The sequence below is a fragment of the Pseudochaenichthys georgianus genome, chromosome 5 (assembly GCF_902827115.2).
Source record: "Pseudochaenichthys georgianus chromosome 5, fPseGeo1.2, whole genome shotgun sequence".
NCBI classification, from domain to species: Eukaryota; Metazoa; Chordata; class Actinopteri; order Perciformes; family Channichthyidae; genus Pseudochaenichthys; species Pseudochaenichthys georgianus.
This window is the reverse complement of record NC_047507.1, coordinates 12,973,074-12,992,040: the sequence shown is the minus strand read 5'-3', so window position 1 is coordinate 12,992,040 and position 18,967 is coordinate 12,973,074. Positions and strand designations below refer to the sequence as shown.

At 44.3% G+C, this 18,967-nt stretch overlaps 1 protein-coding gene across 1 annotated transcript; it reads right to left on the bottom strand.

Moving 5' to 3' along the window:
- Window positions 1–34: 34 nt before the first annotated feature.
- On the bottom strand, window positions 35–11,240 carry phf13 (PHD finger protein 13). The gene is made up of 5 exons (XM_034083807.2): window positions 10,807–11,240; window positions 9,825–9,923; window positions 5,184–5,363; window positions 4,671–5,091; window positions 35–2,334 (listed from the first exon to the last, which is right to left on the bottom strand). The coding sequence occupies exons 1-5, from the start codon at window positions 10,849–10,851 to the stop codon at window positions 2,102–2,104; spliced, it is 978 nt and encodes a 325-aa protein (XP_033939698.1). The 5' UTR covers window positions 10,852–11,240; the 3' UTR covers window positions 35–2,101.
- Window positions 11,241–18,967: the final 7,727 nt, after the last annotated feature.

Sequence of the window (18,967 nt, the reverse complement as noted above, 5' to 3'; positions counted from 1 at the left end):
AAATGCACTGATGTCAAGACAAAAAGGGAACTAGTTAAAATGGTAACTCTTTATTTACAATAGTTTACAATAGTTTCACAGAAACAGTTTGCACCACAGAACAGACAACACTTTCTCAATAAGGGGATAGGATAACCCAAGATCTGGATCACAATGAGCTAACATTGATTACACTGATGTCTTAAAGAGGCAGACTAGAATTTGGATTTTGTGCCCAAAGATATCTCTTCAGGTTCTCTTTTCATGACATGAACGTCCTGAGAAACTGCTTTTTATGTCTTGAAAACTCCCAAAAAAATCAAAACCTGATGTTTCTTGTGAATGCTGGATAGAAACCAGTTAACCAACATTTGAAAATACCAGAAAAGAGTGTAGCGTAACCACTTTTATAAAGTCCTGTATTCTTTACATACCAAAGATGCATTGTGTATGTGAGTCATTGCCCACTCAAAGTAACTGATTCTGCATTGTAAGATCCCATCCTGGACTTGTATAAAAGGTTCTGAGTCTAAAATCTGTCACTACAGTATGGCTTTTATATTTTATCAGACAAAACAGCAGATGGCACATGAATAACGAAGCTTAAAAACCAACATTTCCAGCAAGTTTTAGGGAAAAAGTGCAATAGTAAAAGCATTTTTTTCAACTAAACCTGCTGCATGTGGAAATAAGTGAATACATTAGTGAGAGGTAAGAGACAAAATCTGTTCTCCTGATCTGACTTTTCAGAAACAGACCGACCCGGCCCATGGTTCTTTGCAGATATCCATTTCTGTTTCTTACAAAGATTGAAACCATGAAGCTAAGTTGAGCCATAGCAGCACATGCTTTGCCAACACCCTCACACTGTCATCCTTTCAAACAAACACACTCATTCATAATTTCCAACTGGACTATTTCCAACAACACTATTCCAGTTACAATAGCTTTATTTTCTGTTGATACTTTAACAGGACGTCCATAGGAGTTCCCTTCTATAAATATGCTTGTCTCTGAAAACTCTGTCATGAGCATGAAAACGGAAGACATGAAACAGGTGAATTCAAACAATGGTTTGGAAAATAAAAATAGTTATGAACAATACCACTGTTCTAACCGGTCATTGAATGCAGCAAAAACACTGAGCAGAGGCAAAAGAGAACTTCAAACTGAAAGCCATGTCATCTGAATCTTGACAGTTTTATATATGTGAAATAAGAAGTTATTTAATATAGAAAAAAACTGCTCATCTGAAAAGGATTCTGGTGAGAGACAAACACTGTTTAAACATTTTGAAAATAAGATTGTGTGAGAACTTTGTGTATGGCCAAGGAACGTCTTAATTGAGAGGCTGGAAGACAGTTTCTGAAACAGAAGGGGGAGGAAGAAGCGCTTGGTTCAGTCAACGGGCTTCAAGCCTCAATGATATTCTTTCACAATATTTTAAATAACAAAACATAAAAAGAAAGAGATGAAGCAGATGCAGACTCTCGTATCCTACATCTTTGTTCTAGTGGATTATACCTCAGCGTAATACTATAGCACCATCTGAAGCAGTTAACACAAGGCTTAGCTTGTTTTACGGTTAATTATGTAACATTTATAGAGTCATCTAAAAGAAGACAAATCCAGTTTAATCAGAAAGACATACATGTCCTTATGACAGAAAGGTCATATGAATCCTCAAAAAAAAAAGTGAGAACAGTGCAAACTGTCTTTCCTACAAATCCCAGCATGCACCATAGTGGGTGGCAGTTTTGAGGGTATTCTCTCTATATGGCAGTTCATATGTTTCCAGTGTTCACGAGACACCAAACAGTAGATGTTTGTCCCTACGCTAATGTCATCTACAGACGGACATCCATTCAGTGATTGCCTAACGCATGGAGTCTGCAGGGATGCAGGAACAAACCTTAGTTAATCTAAAAATCAAACCGTTTTCAAAAAGGGATAGGGGCTTGGGATAGGTCCACCAAAGTGTGTATAGAAAATGTGGGGTTCATGGCTGAGCATGAAGGACAGAGACTGAAGGTTGCAAGACCTGAATTTGAGGAAGGGTCAGTCCAGCAGGCGGCATGGAGGCAGGAGTGGAAGGGGTCAGAGTTCAGGGGTCGACCTGAGGTCAGTCCAGCAGATGCTTGCGCGGGCCTATGCGCGAGCGGTGGGACCGGCGGGCGTCTGCGGTCCCGAGTGACTCTCGGCAGCTCTGGCACGTATATGTCTCTGGAACGTGGCTCTTACGGATCTTGGCACAGGACAGGTGGATCCAGGTGTTGCACTGGTTACACTCGATCATGGCCCGGCCGGCGAAAGGCTTCATGCAGAAACACGTCACCAGGTCCCACGAGTCGTCATCTGAGGAGGCAGGAGAGAGCATACAATGAGTCAAAATATGGACACTCTTGACGTTCTTTTATACACCGAGGGATATGACAGTTTATGCCGTGCTATAGCAGAAATGTGTCCACTGTTGGGAGAACATTTGCACAATGTTGTGTATTATGACAGTGTGTCGTCACCTTTTTGAATAGATGAACAAATCCTGCAGGAAATGTCAAGTTATATATATATATATATATATATTGCACTATATTTATTGCACATTGACTATGTATTGGATCCTGTTTACATTTAAAACTGTAACTGTAAATTATTATTTTCAGGAACCTTAAAGGTCACCTATCATGCTATTTTTAGGCAATAGCATAGGTCTCAGATATATAGAAATATATCAAAAACACGTCTATGAAGTGTTTTGCTCAAAATACCAAACAGATCACCCATTCTAGCGATGCCTCATATCCCTCTATATCAAAAGTGCTGATTTGGGGTATAAAGCTTTAAAATAAAATAAAGGAGGGGGCTGAGCTCATGTGGGACCCGGCAGCTACTGTCTAAACTAAATACTTCCGTGATGAAACGCCATATCATGGATTATCAAGGATTGTTTCTGAAACAGTCTGGAGCTCAAAGGCTTCCTCTCTAGCCGGTTATACCACAAGGTGAGTTCCTTTTTATTTCCTGCTTCTTCACACACAGGGGCCCTTTCTCATTTCATCAAATCCCCCTCCTCGACTCCTCTGTCCTCCGGTAGTGACCCGGAAATGAATTTTAGCGCACCATGTTGAAGGACATCCCATTTCTCTAAATGCACTTCGAGGACCGAGGACCGAGCGTCGAGGAGGCTCTCTGGAGGAGCTATAACCGAGGATACACTGATGGGTCCTCCACGGTCCTCCACGGCTCCTTTGCGGATGCATTTCCGGGAACAGAGATGTTTCAAAGAGTCGTGACACACGGCCGGACTTATCTCAGCCAATGACAGCTCTGCATGCATCCCCTGGATATTATTTTAGAAACTGCTTTCATCGCGACGCGATGTTTACAGTGAGAACAGCTGTGAGGTCCTGCAGAAAGCAGAGCAGTGTGTAATGTATAATATATATCGCTCAGTAGAACAGGCCTACTCTCTTTATTTGCTGTAGTTTAGTAGATATCTACAAACAAAGAGTCGATATTTTTCTAAAACCATTCAGTGCTTCACAATAAAATACACAACGGCTGTAGCCTGTTTTAGGAGCTGTATGTGCGTGTGCGTGTGTGTGTGTGTGTGTGTGTGTGTGTGGTACAGTGTGTAGGTGTGTGTGGTACAGTGTGTGCGTAGATGCAGCGGACAGACAGGTCTGTTGGTTTGGTGTCCTCTGCTTACTTTTAATACTTGTAAATACAACTTTTGGCCCGTAATTTATTTTCCTCATTGTAGCGACCAGAGGGGAGAGGGGGGGGGGGGGATATATCCAGTCTCTGATAGTGTTACGAGTTATGAGAGTGCTCTGTTTGATTCTGAAATTGTATATATTTATATAAATATATACACATATATATGTGTGTGTGCGTGTCCGCATCTGTAGCCTGTTATTGTCTCATTATACCGCACTGTGAATGAATCAAAGTAAATATATAAGTGGTCATGAACACATCTGTCCATCAAACAGAGGGCTCTGTGCCTTCTGTCATCATTAATGGACGTCTCTTTAAAATGACCGCTCAGAGGAGAGGAGTTCTCATTTCTCTAACCGCCTGCTGCTTCCCCTCCTCTCTCCTCGGTTCCCCTCCTCGGCTCCTCGGCTCGCATCTCCTGTGGGCGGGACTAAGTATCGAGGATAGGAGTCGAGGAGGGGAGTCGAGGAGGGGAGTTCGAGAAATGAGAAAGGGCCATGCTCTCCAGTACAGGTTAGCTCTGAGTGTTAGCGATGCTAATGTAAACATGCACCGACCATATTACTTCCAAAACAGTCGGGCATTGTTTCTGATAGCAATGTTCCTGATAGGCCCGTGGCTGTAAAGCCAGCCTAGATTTCCGATTTGGAAGCAAATCTGGATCAGCTCCTTTGTAGCCCCGTTTTTAGAGATTTGGGTACGATAGGTCCCCTTTAAAATTTTGAAAGAATTTCAGTTTTGTTGTTTTAAATCTTTTATCTCAAATGTCGTCTCATGTAAGGAAGTTGCTTCGTTTATAATGAAGTTACAAACAAATAATTGTTTGTTTAATTAAATACAGTATTGTTGTTTTAAAACATTTCTCAATTTTACAGCAACTACTCTATCATAATGAATACTGTTACCTTGATATAAAACGGCATAAGTTATGATTGAATATTTGGCAATTTAAAAACCAAAATAAAACCTACCCGAGTCCACCATGATGTCCTCGTCCTCTCCTGATCCGTCTTCGTCTCTGAACACCACCTGTTTCCCCTGGCGGAAGACCTTCCTCTTTCCTGCAAGGCCCTCCACCTTTTGTACCTTAACCATCCCTTCTTCGAGGTCTTCGTGACCCCAGTCTTCACGCTCGTCGTTGGGCTCCTCCTTGCAGGGGGCCGAGCTAGGCAGGCGCTGGGGGGTGATGGGGATGCTGAAATCATCCTCAGGCTCCTCTTTGATCGTTCGGCCACCAAAGGAGTCGGGGTACTGCAGCCCTGGAAACGTCGGGTGGGCTTGCTGGACCCTGCTCTCCTCCCCAGACCCATGTTCCCTCTCCTTTCGCCTTTTCTTCTTCTTCAGCTTGTCAGCTTTTCTGCGGTCATCTGGGTGCAGGGTTGGGATTGTATGCTAGAGGAGAGAAATAAAAAGGGAATGCATGTTTAAAGGAAGGAAGGCGAACATATAAGGCTAAGGATTTTATTTGGATTAATTTAACTCACGTCTTTCTTGGTGTGACCGGACAGTGTGGCTCCTGGCTGTGGACGTTTCCTGCTCCTGTCCTGGGGGGCCTTGGGAGGGTGCTGGGGGCAGGAGGTTGGGGGTCCCGGGGTCCAGCCATCACTGTCAGCTGTGCTGCCTGTACTGTTGGGAGGACTGGAACTACTGCGCAGTGGAGAGTCCTGTATTGATACAAAGGAAGAACTAGAAGTCAGTGAATTCAAACACACAACCACGGATAACACTGGTGATAAACAGATTTCTCCACCAAACAATAAAATGATCATATATTGTTATATTCCTATTTACAAATATATTCTATATATTAAATGTGTACTAATAAAGGTAGGCAGTAGCTCAGTCCATAGAGGCATGGCTTGGGAACCAGATGGTCGCTAGTTCAAGCTGGCCCGGACGCTCTGTTGACTGGTAGCTGGAGAGGGGCCAGTTCGCCTCCTGGGAACTGCCGACATGTCCTTGAGCAAGAACCATGGCAGGTCCTTCGCTCTGAAACCTCTCCCTGTGTGTATTTAGGGCAAAATGTCTATAGGTCTTGTTTGTTTGTGTGTGTCTCAACAGAATGAATTTTCCCTAGGGGATTAATAAAGTGTGCTTTCTTCTACGCATTATGAGATATACTGTAGCGCTCTAGAGGTATGTGTGTGTGGGTAAAGTGCAGCTTTAGACTAAGAGGGTTTTTATGGCATTTTCCTTTATTCCATAGTTCAGCAGAAGATAGACAGGAACGAGAGAAAAGAGAGGGGATGACATGCAGCAAAGAGGAACTCGCTGTTGTAAGTAAGCACTGTCTAGGGAAATTCTTACTAGATTAACACTTGCATAAATTGTATTTAAACTACAGTTTTGTTTGTCATTTATCATAAAAAAGCACAAATAAAAACTAATCAATTAAAGAATTCCTAGTCGACTATGACTGGGGGGGCTTGTGAACTGTCAACTGAGGGAGGGATGGGGGGGGGGTGCACGCTCGTGAACTGTTAGCGCCGTGTTATGCATGCCCACTGCACCTCTTGGGAGCGTGCCACAGCGTAGAGCAAAAACTCAGACATTTCAATGATTTGTACGGCAAAGTACGGTTTGGAAACTATATCATTTCCTTTTTGGAGGGCATGGATAACACCGGAGCCTCGCTGCGGGGAAGCTTTGGCGCTGTTCTGAGTTTGTTCTAATCTGTCAAAATTACGGACTGCTTTCAGGTTTTTCCGTCATTGTTAAATAAAAATGTCAGAGGTGGAAAATATTCAGTTAACATGACCACTGGTCGAGACATACAATACATCAACTAAAAAGGGGAATTCATTCATGACAGCTTAAGTGTTGGGCTGCACTATTTATCATATTATATTAATCAACCATGTGTGTCCTTGGGCAAGACACTTCACCTGAACTTGCTCCTGTGGGTATTGTCCACAGTTTGACCATTGCATGTATGATATATGTGTAATGTGTGTGTATATGTAAAGCGCTTTGAGTCATTGAAAAAGCGCTATAATAAATGTAAGGAATTATTATTATAACCATAATGTAAACCGCTATGACTTTTAATTTTGATGTGAAGCTGTATTTACTTTAGCAAGGAGATCAAGCACATTAAACCATAATAGAATATCAACAGATGAAAGGACTTGCACCACATGACATAATGTGCATAGACAGACAAGCAGAAGGAACATGTATGTTAGAGCAGTGGTTCTCAAATGGGGGTACGCGGAACCCTAGGGGGACGTTGGAGTACTGCAGGGGGTACGTGAGATTTATTTTATGTGAATGAAAACATAATTCATGCATTTAAACAAACTACTTATAGTAGATTAACTACTTTATTCAAAGGTTTACAGTAATTCTGGATAATAAAATGGCGAAAATAAACGGGGTGCTCTCTTTTCCTCTCCCGACAGCCCGTCAGTCTTGTGCAGCTCGCTGAACCTGTAATAAGTGACCCGACAGTAAAGAATACATCTATTTATAACTAGTTTAGCTTGTTCCAGAGTAGATAAACTAGCCAAGTGTGTTAGGTCCAAAATCAATAAATATACCAACTTTAGGAAAAGTAACTGCAGGTTGCCTCCCTGTCACAGAGAATGACAAAGATCCTCAGTGAAGCACAAGCCCATGTTTCTCACTAAATTGTAAGTACAACTTATTAAAAAGATCAGTTCAATGCAGCTAATGTCGTCTTAGTGTTATTGCATGATGTTAAAATTGGTTTGCCATGAATGTAGTGATGGATTGTAAACATTTGAAATGTAGCATTTAAGTGTTTCTCAGTTACAATGTTGTTGTTTTAATAAATCAGACACTGATGGTGCAGCGCTGTACCTCTTTATATAGGCTTTTTTCCCCTAACAAATTGTTTTTGCGCTGATCAGGGGGTACTTGGCTGACATATTTTTTTCAAAGGGGGTACATTATTGAAGTTGAGTTTGAGAACCACTGTGTTAGAGGAAAACCGAAAAGCAACTTGGTGACAAAAAACCTTTAGAGGAACAACCACAACTTGAACTAAATGATTCAGAATCTATAAATCTATGCTGCTGGTGGTCAGGAAGAGGAAGTACATTTGTCAAACATCAGATCTGACAAAAGAAATGTAAAAAGGGTGTCATATGTTGTTGTATTGGTTTAAAAGAAAATGTTTATAGTAATGCTGTTAAAATTATCGCGTTAACGGCGGCAATTAATTTTTGAATTGCGTTAAAATATTTAATGCATGTGCAGAATGGCCCGCCCCATACATCCCACCAGTGGCAGCGCCAGGGTATGGCTGGGGTAGGCTACACCCATACCAAGAAATGGCTTAGCCCCACCATGAAAAATGATGTTAAAGTAAGCAAAATAAAGACCGCCAATTCGGAGTAAATTGCACAGACAGCAGTTAGTAAGATTGATTTCAGTAGCCACTTGTCTGGAAATACCGAAGACTAGAAACGGTTTCGAAAACTTTTGTCACGTAGTGATCGCCATCTCAATAGAACATCTTTGATAATGTCTTCTGGCCAATCAGAAGATAACGGCGTGGTGTTGTTGCAGGAAGTCCCGACGGAGAATACTTTTGCTGTAGTACAGGGGTGCACATAACTGGTACGCAGGTTATGTGCGTAATCTGAAATGCGTACCGTCACTTGTCTCACAAAGCGCATTTGCGTACCGACGTACTTGTGAAGCTTTTCCAGAAGGCGGTTAGATCACCGGACGACAGAGTCGGTCTCCGTGTGCACAGACAGGGCTGCTGTTAACTTCGGTCTGTACAACGGAATTGTGCCAAAACTACGTCAACCGGCTGCGGAGGGAGACTGACCCCCCCCCTTCACTGGAGAACTGCGCTAATACAGCTGATCACAACTTTCACACTCTGTGGTCACGAAGTACTCCACTAGCCCCCCCCCCCCTTCCTGAAGTACTCCCCCGTTGATAGAAATCAACACGTAATGAATTAAGACCCCACGGTTTGATGATTGATAGGTGTGTGTGGGCTGTCTTTCATTTTGACACGCAGAAAAATGTTATAATAAACATAGATACTGTATGTTAAATGGATATATCCGCCTTCTTTCATTTATCTTTCCATTCCCACAACAATATACATAAATGGCATATTTTGGACATAGTTCGAATGGTGATTAATCATGATTAATTCATTTTTAAGCTGTGATTAATCGGATTAAAAATGTTAATCTTTTGACAGCCCTAGTTTATAGTTAAAACCATGTTACTAGAAAAGCAGATTAAGACAATATCATAAATGTTCTGCAAGTTTGGGGGACTTATCCGAGTTTGGGAAAAACATGAGGTGTGTAACAACAGACAGGTAATCCAACACTGAGAAAAAGGAGAGTCCTTTGATAACAGGACATCAATGTTTTAGGAAGTAGAGGTGCATGTTTTAATGAGTAAGCTTTCACTTTAACAATGTTTTTTAGCCATAATAAATGTGTTACAGAGAGGAACATGGGTATGAATCGGTGGACAATGTGATCACAATTACTCGTCAAACAACAGATGGCTCAGTTAAGGAGGTGACAAACAGCAGTGTACGTGAAGGAGGATCCAAGAGAGATCTTAAAAACAGAATTCAACGTATCATATGAAAAGTTAGGAACTCTATACATTCAAGATCAAATAAAACACATGCTACTAACATGTAAGATAATATGCTTATAGTTTTCGAAAAACTTTGAAGACAATGACATCCAACAATACAAAGTCTAGACAACGTATTACCAATCACAACAGATATGCAGGATTCAAAAGGATTACATCCATCGTGTGGTCAATAAGTATCTGCTTGCAGTTTTAAACACACACCTCTCCATTTAAATCCATTCTACACATTTCCCACCGGGCAAAATGTCTGTTGATATAATTTTGCATCTATTCACTTAATTAATTTACAAAAAACGTGCGTTTTATTTATGATTTAGCTATGCATTATGGTGATTGATGTTATCCACTGTATGTGTATAGGCTACTCTTGATTTAGTATTTCTACTATGTGGACACATATTGTAACTCAATACAACAGTTCTCCTTTGTAACTAAATGTAGCAGATTAAAACGAGAGCATTACCATTAAGGTGAAGATGTATTGTAGTTAAAAGGCACTAACTGCTTAATTTACTCACCTCTTGCGGGTATGGGATGTAACCAGCATAGGCCAAGACGAAAGTGCAAAACTTGTTAAAATCCTCAACTGTCCTCCTCCTGTATGGCGGGCTGAAACCCTGAAACAGTCATTGAAACATTAACACGCTGCATTAAACCTACACAACCCGACATGGCGTTGACCATTGTTTTATATTGATGGCGTTGACATTAACGACAAGTGATTGGCACACTCAATTTACGAAACTTTACAAACGTAGACTCGGCGTCGAATCAATACGACATAACAACACTGGAAGCAACTCAAAAATAAGATGTTGACAGTCTAAAGTTTGATTAATCGCAGACACGAATGTCTCTTTGGACTCGTCAGTGAGGCTTCCCACCAACCCCCACCGATTAACCAACGACAGCTAATATTAGCAACGTCGGCAATACATAGCAAATAAGTAACAAATGCTAATGCTCCGAAGCTAGCTGCTGACAAGAGTCGGTATAGTTTGACTGGCATAACATGCCAATATAACGCAGTATGAAAAACCGTCGAATATTCAAAGAGGGACATAAGAGCAGAAGTGTACGCCAACTGTCGATAGAAATAGATGGCTTGCTTGCGATGTTTAAAAAGCCAACGTTAGTGATAGCATATTAGCATTCTGTGGTTATGATGATGGAATGTTATTTTATCGATGAAACGTTAAGCTAGATTCTGCGTCAACAGTCTTACAAAGTGCACTCTGAAGTAGTGTAACTTAATTATGCTCACACACAACTTTAAGTATTGACAATTGACTGTTTGAACGAAGCTTTCCTGGAAGTTTAACGTGTGTAATTATTTTAATATCATCACCAGTAGCTACAATTATGACAACATTAGCGCGCTATGCTAACGAGCAGCTGCTACACCGTGTGGTGACAATCTCGATCAAGTTGACGTTTGCTAGCATCGTTAGCTATGTCTGCAAACTAGTCACTGTGAAATAGTTATGTAAGAACACTTACCTCCGACTGAAATGCATGGGATGTCGATGGGTTTATGTCACCCATCTTTACCGAGTGCCCGACCACCTGGCGTTGTGTCGATACCGCGACCGTAAACACTGTGGTTACCTAGCCTTTGCTTGGTAGATACGAAGCTAACGTCAACGTTACTTATGCTAAAACTCGAAGCAACAGCTTTCTCTCAGTTTGCCATCATCCTCCATCAGCACAAGCGATAACGTTGTTTAACCAATGCAAGGAAACAAACAACTACTCTCTAAGTTGAAAAACGTGTCTCCGGTGAAGAGTAAACGGTACTACTGTATCTACACGTAGCTGTCCGGTAATGTCTTCTGTTGATTCGGTGCTGGGGGAGCGGTTCGGCTGTCACCAGCTGCCTGCCCCCTTCTAACTTCTTCTTCTTTGGTGTTTATTGTCGTATGCCAAACAATGGAGGCTCATTACCGCCACCCACTGGACTGGACAGTGGCAGGAGATATATTGAAATAAAACAAACAAAACCTCCTCAGCTCTCTCTATTAATCCACGTGGTGATATTGTATTTTCTATGAGTTAGTATTAATTCCTGTCTTTATTCCAGGGCGGTTCTAGGGGGGGGGGGGGGGGGGGGCAGTTTATGATTAAACGATTTCCTGGCTGATGGAATAGGTCAGCGGTTCTCAAACTGTGGTCCGCGAGGGTACTGCAGGTGGTCCGTGGACAAAAGCTAAATAAAATCCACTTTTTATTATCAAGGATTTTCGGGGACCACCTCATATGTGACTAGCTCTATCAAAATCAGTCGCATTGACCTGAAGACACATTTTGAGTTGTATACACTGTCGGGAAAGAGGAGATTCCTAGCTTTCACCTCCGGAGTCGGCTTGACTCGGTTTGCATTTATAAAGAATGCACACATGTGTTTAATCGTTAATGTCAGATATGTACTAAGTAAATACATTTGTTCCTGCTCAAGATTAGTTTCAACTTTATTGTTATTGCACATATTACAGGCACTGAGACAACAACATGCAGTTTAGGTTCTAACCAGGTGCAACAAGCAGTAAAGTGAAAAGTAATGTACACAATAAACAGAATAAAATATAGAATGAATTGAATGATGAATAAACAGTGAGGGGTATGAATACACTAGAATCAGTGCTTCTCAAAGTGTGGTCCGCGGACCACTGGTGGTCCGTGAGCACCCCCTAGTGGTCCGTGAGTATATTGGTAAAATTTCACATTTGAAATAAATTAATTTAAGTTTTCCACACTCTCGCAGGAATATCTCCGCAATGGAGCGAGCTTAAGTTTCAATTGTTCGATTGTATGATATAGCCCAGCGCAACACCTTCATCACACATGTTGCCACTTGTTTGTACCATTTGCATGCGATTTGTAATCTGTTCTAGAAAAACGATGTGTCTTTGGAGTTAGGTGGTCCGCGAGTGTTTTTTTATTGGTTAAGTGGTCCTTGGTATGAAAAAGTTTGAGAAACACTGCACTAGATATCAGCCTGTGAGCAGTATAAACAGTGTGTATGAATATGCTAAGATAGGCCTATATAAAGTATGAAAACAGTAAGCAGTGCAAGTATAGTATAACATAATATAGATATTAATTTCATGATGATAAACATTGTGGAACAATGATGAAAAATGGGAATGGATGTGCCGACGTAAAACTGACACAAAACAACAACAAACTTTTGTTTGCCAATTGGAGAGTTTCATCAGCAGCACGTAAAAACCACCAATGAGCGCTCAGCTCGAGATACCAGCGAGTCGTTTCCCATCAAGCATTTCGCTTCCGCAGCCCGTGGAGAGGAACTGCGCCGCCTCGCCGCACCTCGCTCTCAAGGCTGCGGGCGTCTTTGTCCCGCGAGATTTCAACGTCTCATGTAGGCGAGCCTCCAGAGCAAGTCGGTCAAAATGACTAACGGTACGTCCACACAGCAGCTTTTCAAAAATCTTGAAAATCTTGGAGCTGGGCGTGTCTGACAGCTTGGGGATTTTTTGAGATGGGTCTGGCTGCAGACCGCAGCAAGGGGGGCGTTTCCTAGGGAGAATAATGACACTCAGCAGAAATACATACTGTAGGTGGCAGTAATGCAATTTAAGGGATTCCAGCTGCTTTTATAAATCCTCGCAGAAGAAGTCATTCGTTTCGTTCTTTCAAGATGGCCAAACAACAAGTTGAAACAGCGGTAATAGTATTTTCCAGAGATGCATGTTTATATTTATTGTAATGTCATTTTTCTTAACACACAATTGTCTGTTTTTATGATGCTGGAGGCAACTTTCATGAAAATGGCTGATGGGGTTAATAATAATTAGAACAGCCAATAAAATGTTTGTTTAATAAAGACTTTCCTCTTTGTATGTACTGTATATCTTTTTTAATTAATCTTACCACCAGACACAACATGAACAAATGAATGATACACATCAGGACATTAACTTAAACTTCAGTATTTTAGGTGTACAGAAACCTCTACTCATGTTGTTAAATGATATACAGCAATATCTTCCATAAAATGTAGTTGATTGATTTGAATAATAATTACGACCACTGTACAAACAGTGAAAAATGATATGCCTACAATTTATGAATTTGTCTTCTCTGTGGGTTGTATATTCTTCCTTCTTTATGCAAATTAATTATAATTATTATTTTTCAAAGTTCGTTTATGATTCATTCAAAGCATTAAAATAAATGAGAAACAGAGAGCGTCATATACCTTTAAGAAATACGTGGGGGCGGGGTTCATAACCCTTTAGGAAACGCCCCTATACGATCCGCCTCCTTGCTGGATTTTTTGCGAGCAATGCAACCAACAACCAATCACATGAATCTCCCGCCCCCGACATACAAAGCAAAAAACCCCGGGGATTTTATGCGAGCAATATATATATATATAAACTCCCCAAACAGGCGAAAACCTACCAGTTTCACCCACTGTCTCTGCCACCTCCCTCCATGCCTGGTTCCTCCGGTTTGTATCCCGTTAATATTTCTGGTCGTAAAGAACCGGGTGATTTGCTACCGTAATTTCTCGTTTGGAATATGAGGAAATGAACTGCGGTCTGGTTCTCCCTGCTTACACGCGGTTTGATTGGCTAGCGCTTCTACTGTCAGATTTGCATAAACGTGTTTGATTGGCTGGCGCTTCCAGCTCAGCTTCAAAAGTTGAACATTGCTCAACTTTGACATCCTGGAAATCTTCGTTTCGCTCCCCCACAATGCAGTTCGGCAAAAAGCGAGGCAAAGTGACGTCATCCCCATTCAAAGTCAATGGGCAGAGAAGCGTTGGAAGCGTTGGAAGTTTCTTCTGAAGCTGCTGTGTGGACGTACCGTAACCATCATGCAACGCACTAGCAAGACATTGATCCCAACTGCGCAGGTCTCGCTAGTCTCAAACAAGCCTACTGTTTTATCATGCCAAAAAGCTGCTGTGTCGTTTATTGCAACTCAAACATTAAAACAAATCAGTTACGTTTCTCTGTACTTCCTCTAAGAAAAAAGGACAGTAAGGCCCATTCCCAAACCGCCCCCTACACCCTACCCCTCCATCTATGCGTTCACGTGGAGGGTCCGCCATATTGAGGGCTGTTCCAAAGCAACGAGTGTGGAGCGGTGTGGAGGGAGAGTGGGCTATCAAGCCCTCGTCTGCATCATGGGTCTGCATCGGTGCTGACCATGGGTGCTGACTTGAGACCGGTCTCTACCTGACCGGTCTCTACCTGACCGGTCTCAACGCTGTGTGTGTCCGTCAGGAAACAAGCTGTTAACAAGTAGTTCCAGCAAACATCCACTGATAAACTGCAATGTTAACAACCTGATGATAACCTCATATGTTTTAACTTAGGATCGTACCTGTGTTTAGTCTAGAAAAAGGTAAATGTGTGCATTTTATTATAAAGTTGTGTATATTTACAGACTGTTGCAAAAACTAAGAAGCTTATAAACATCAGGTTTCAAACTAAAAGAGCTTTACAAAAAAATAACACTATTTAAAGATGTTTGGAGTTTTATTTGAGTTATTAATTTACATTTTGTCTAAGAGATGCTGATTTGAAACCGTTGTTACATACAGTTACGGCATTTCCTGTTTCTGCCGGAGAGAGGGGAGGCCGTCCCAAAGCTTGCTGCTGTATTTACTCCCTCCATCTGACAGGAGGGAGCCTCGTTGAGCTGTGAGTGAGGCTGCAGACGGAGTTCACTCCGTCACCGAGGGGTAGGGTCGAGTCGAGGGAGTGGTTTGGGATTGGGCCTAATAGAAGAGCTGTGTGGCTTCAGGCTTGATTGCCATTCAAATTACAGCTTTGTTTTCCCCCAAAAGTGGGCGGAGCCGTCATTTTTGTCCGGAAGTGACGCATGTGTTACTCTGATCTTTGATTGATTTCTTTGATGCTACTTGCCCAATATAAAGCGTTACAGTTGTGTATAGGTGTAATTAAGACAACCCCTACTAATGCAATATTAGTTGAAGCCGGAGAGACTCCATTGGAGCTAAGAAGAGAGAAAATTGTTCTTGCTTATTGGGTCAGGTTCACTAGCAGGAACCACGCCACTACAGTGTGATGTTTGTAAGTTTATTGAAGTAACATGTGAATGATATGAGGGGGGTGAAGGGATGATCTGGGAGGACGAGCTGTGGTCCATGCAATGGGAGACTCAGAGTGGGGGTTCCGTCTCCGGCATGATCTGCGTGGGCTGATTACGGGCCCCCAGACAATACCTGGAATTAAAATGTTAGTATATACAGTATATACATATGCACAGTTTAAATATAAATGTTGACGGGCGGAGGATGTTGGGATGAAGGGATGAGGGATGGAGGGATGTAGGGATGAGGGATGTAGGTATGAGGGATGTAGGGATGAGGGATGTTGGGATGAAGGGATGTAGGGATGAAGGGATGTAGGGATGAGGGATGTTGGGATGAGGGATGAGGGATGGAGGGATGTAGGGATGTAGGGATGAGGGATGTAGGTATGAGGGATGTAGGGATGAGGGATGTTGGGATGACGGGATGTAGGGATGAAGGGATGTAGGGATGAGGGATGTTGGGATGAGGGATGTAGGGATGAGGGATGGGGGGATGGGGGGATGTAGGGATGTGCAATGGGAGACTCAGAGTGGGGGTTCCATCTCCGGCATGATCTGCGTGGGCTGATTACGGGCCCCCAAAAGAGTCGGATTAAGCAGCTGACTTAAGCGTGTGCGTGTCTGAGATCATTGAGATTGTTGCGGATGTAAGCGTGATACGCTTGAGATGACGAGCGGCCGAGGGCCTAGATGGTTGGATAAGAGATGCCCGGTCTAGCTGCTGTGGACGCTGCGCCAATGCGGAAGGAATGGCTCGCATAATATTCTGAGCATATCCCCAAAATAAGCAACACATTGTGGAAGTGTTTCTGGAATCAGAAACGTGTGGCCGTTTTCCCTGTTTCGGTGAGAAAGAGTGGGTGTTGAGGCGTTGCGTATGCATCATACCTTGCGCTGAGGTATTTGGTTAGTGGCTCGTATGGCTGGGATACGAGTTCAGGCGGAAGATGTGGATGGGGAAAGAAATTCCCAGCTGATCCGTTTTACTCCGGAGTGTGAATATGAGAGTCGTTTGCCGTGGAGGGCTAACAACTGCCGTTTCGTGCATCTGTCTGCCTGTAAGTAGTTTGACAAGAGGAGAGTGATGCGCTGTACTTTCTCTGAGGATAGAGAAGCCCGGAAAGACATTGAGTCCAGGGTGATGCCTAGAAACTCAATGGAGGTTGTAGGCCCTGAGGTTTTCTCTTCAGACAGAGGAATGCCATGGTCTGCAAAATATTTGTATGAGTGTGCTCAGCCCGTGGCAGGGGGGTGAGGATGGTGGAGTGACTGTGAGAAAGTTGTCGAGAAGATGGAGCAGATAGGGGAGTCTGTGGTTGTTTGGGGACTATCGAATGGCCTATCATGAATCCTTCTTTGACTTATTTGGCCAGTAAGGTGTCGAAGGTGTGAGGTTCTGTTAAAGCGGACTGAAGGTTGTGGCAGATGTGAGATGTGTCAGGCAGTATTGCTATGCCTGGGTGAAAACCATGGGTGAAGCCATTGGTGAGAAATTAAACAGACTATCTGGATGATTCGCTGAGGCGGTAGCTAAGTTGCTTATCTTGACGGGTGTGCTGAGGTGCCGTGCTAGTCAATCTGCTGATGTAGTTGGGTTGTGAGGGCAGGTGCTCCTGGCATGAGCGCCGCCGCAGAAAGAGCAGATGTGCATGAGGCGGCAGCTAGAAAAAGAGCAGCCTAGGTCATTGAAATTGTTGCACACCATCCTGCCTCCCTGCGGGTGATAGACGGTTAAAGTCTGAGGCGTTGCATGATGGAGAGGAAAGTGAGTGAGGTGTTTGAGATGGTGGAGAGCTGACTAAGCATGCTAAGGCCGGGTGGGAGGGGGCTCCGCATAATTGGCAAGAGAGGGATGCGCGTGCTGCGAAGATGCGGCAGTAACGCTCGGAGTCCGGAGCGCCCCGGTATGTTCCCTGGTTGAACTGCTTGATGCGGCTTGGCTAGCAAAGTTTATTTTATTATTTGTATTATTTTTCCTGAGAGAGAGACCGGAGACGGTGAGGGTCGGAGAGAGAGAGACCGGAGCATCTGCTCACTGCGAGGGTCAGAGAGAGAGAGACCGGAGCGTCTGCTCACTGTGAGGGTCAGAGAGAGAGAGACCGGAGCATCTGCTCACTGCGAGGGTCAGAGAGAGAGAGACCGGAGCGTCTGCTCACTGTGAGGGTCAGAGAGAGAGAGACCGGAGCGTCTGCTCACTGCGAGGGTCAGAGAGAGAGAGACCGGAGCGTCTGCTCACTGTGAGGGTCAGAGAGAGAGAGACCGGAGCGTCTGCTCACTGCGAGGGTCAGAGAGAGAGAGACCAGAGCGTCTGCTCACTGCGAGGGTCAGAGAGAGAGAGACCGGAGCGTATGCTCACTGTGAGGGTCAGAGAGAGAGAGACCGGAGCGTCTGCTCACTGCGAGGGTCAGAGAGAGAGAGACCGGAGCGTCTGCTCACTGCGAGGGTCAGAGAGAGAGAGACCGGAGCGTCTGCTCACTGCGAGGGTCAGAGAGAGAGAGACCGGAGCGTCTGCTCACTGCGAGGGTCAGAGAGAGAGAGACCGGAGCGTCTGCTCACTGCGAGGGTCAGAGAGAGAGAGACCGGAGCGTCTGCTCACTGCGAGGGTCAGAGAGAGAGAGACCGGAGCGTCTGCTCGCTGCGAGGGTCAGAGAGAGAGAGACCGGTGCATCTGCTCACTGCGAGGGTCAGAGAGAGAGAGACCGGAGCGTCTGCTCACTGCGAGGGTCAGAGACAGAGAGACCGGAGCGTCTGCTCGATGCGAGGGTCAGAGAGAGAGAGACCGGAGCGTCTGCTCGCTGCGAGGGTCAGAGAGAGAGAGACCGGAGCATCTGCTCGATGCGAGGGTCAGAGAGAGAGAGACCGGTGCGTCTGCTCACTGCGAGGGTCGGAGAGAGAGAGACCGGAGCGTCTGCTCGCTGCGAGGGTCGGAGAGAGAGAGACCGGAGCGTCTGCTCGCTGCGAGGGTCGTAGAGAGAGAGACCGGAGCGTCTGCTCGCTGCGAGGGTCGGAGAGAGAGAGACCGGAGCGTCTGCTCGCTGCGAGGGTCGTAGAGAGAGAGACCGGAGCGTCTGCTCGCTGCGAGGGTCGGAGAGAGAGAGACCGGAGTGTCTACTCGCTGCGAGGGTCAGAGAGAGAGAGACCGGAGCGGCCCCGGTTGTTTGCCCTCGCTGGCGGAGTAGACGAAGCCTGGGACCTGTCTGGAGTTGGAGGTATCTCGTTGGGGGAGCTTGAGTGGGAGCGGTGGCGGCTGGTGTGTGGGACCCTGATTGCCGAGCGCACGCGGCTCCGTTCTGATGCTTGGCTTAGATCCAACCACTAAAACGTGGATGGATGGCGGGTAGCCGGTGTCGAAGGCGGTGGCGGGTAGCCGGTGTCGAAGAGATCTTCGTCTGACTCCGGTGAGTTGATCAGCAGTTTGGGATCCATGGTAAGTTTAATGTTCTCGTGGTAGCGTTTAGCTTGTTTGAACCGTGACGACGCACGGCGTGAATCACGGTCTGGCTGTCAGTCCTTGAAAGGATGGAGACGAGCAGTGGCCGGAAGTTTTGCCGGATATAAATAGGGGTGGCCG

Bases quoted from the DNA above. Each gene is read 5' to 3' on its own strand.
- phf13 (XM_034083807.2), bottom strand. From the start codon at position 10,851: ATGGGTGACATAAACCCATCGACATCCCATGCATTTCAGTCGGAG. The intron at 5,364-9,824 runs GTGAGTAAATTA...GTATCAATACAG, and splicing joins ACATCCCATACCCGCAAGAG to GACTCTCCACTGCGCAGTAG. The intron at 2,335-4,670 runs GTAGGTTTTATT...CTGCCTCCTCAG, and splicing joins GGACATCATGGTGGACTCGG to ATGACGACTCGTGGGACCTG.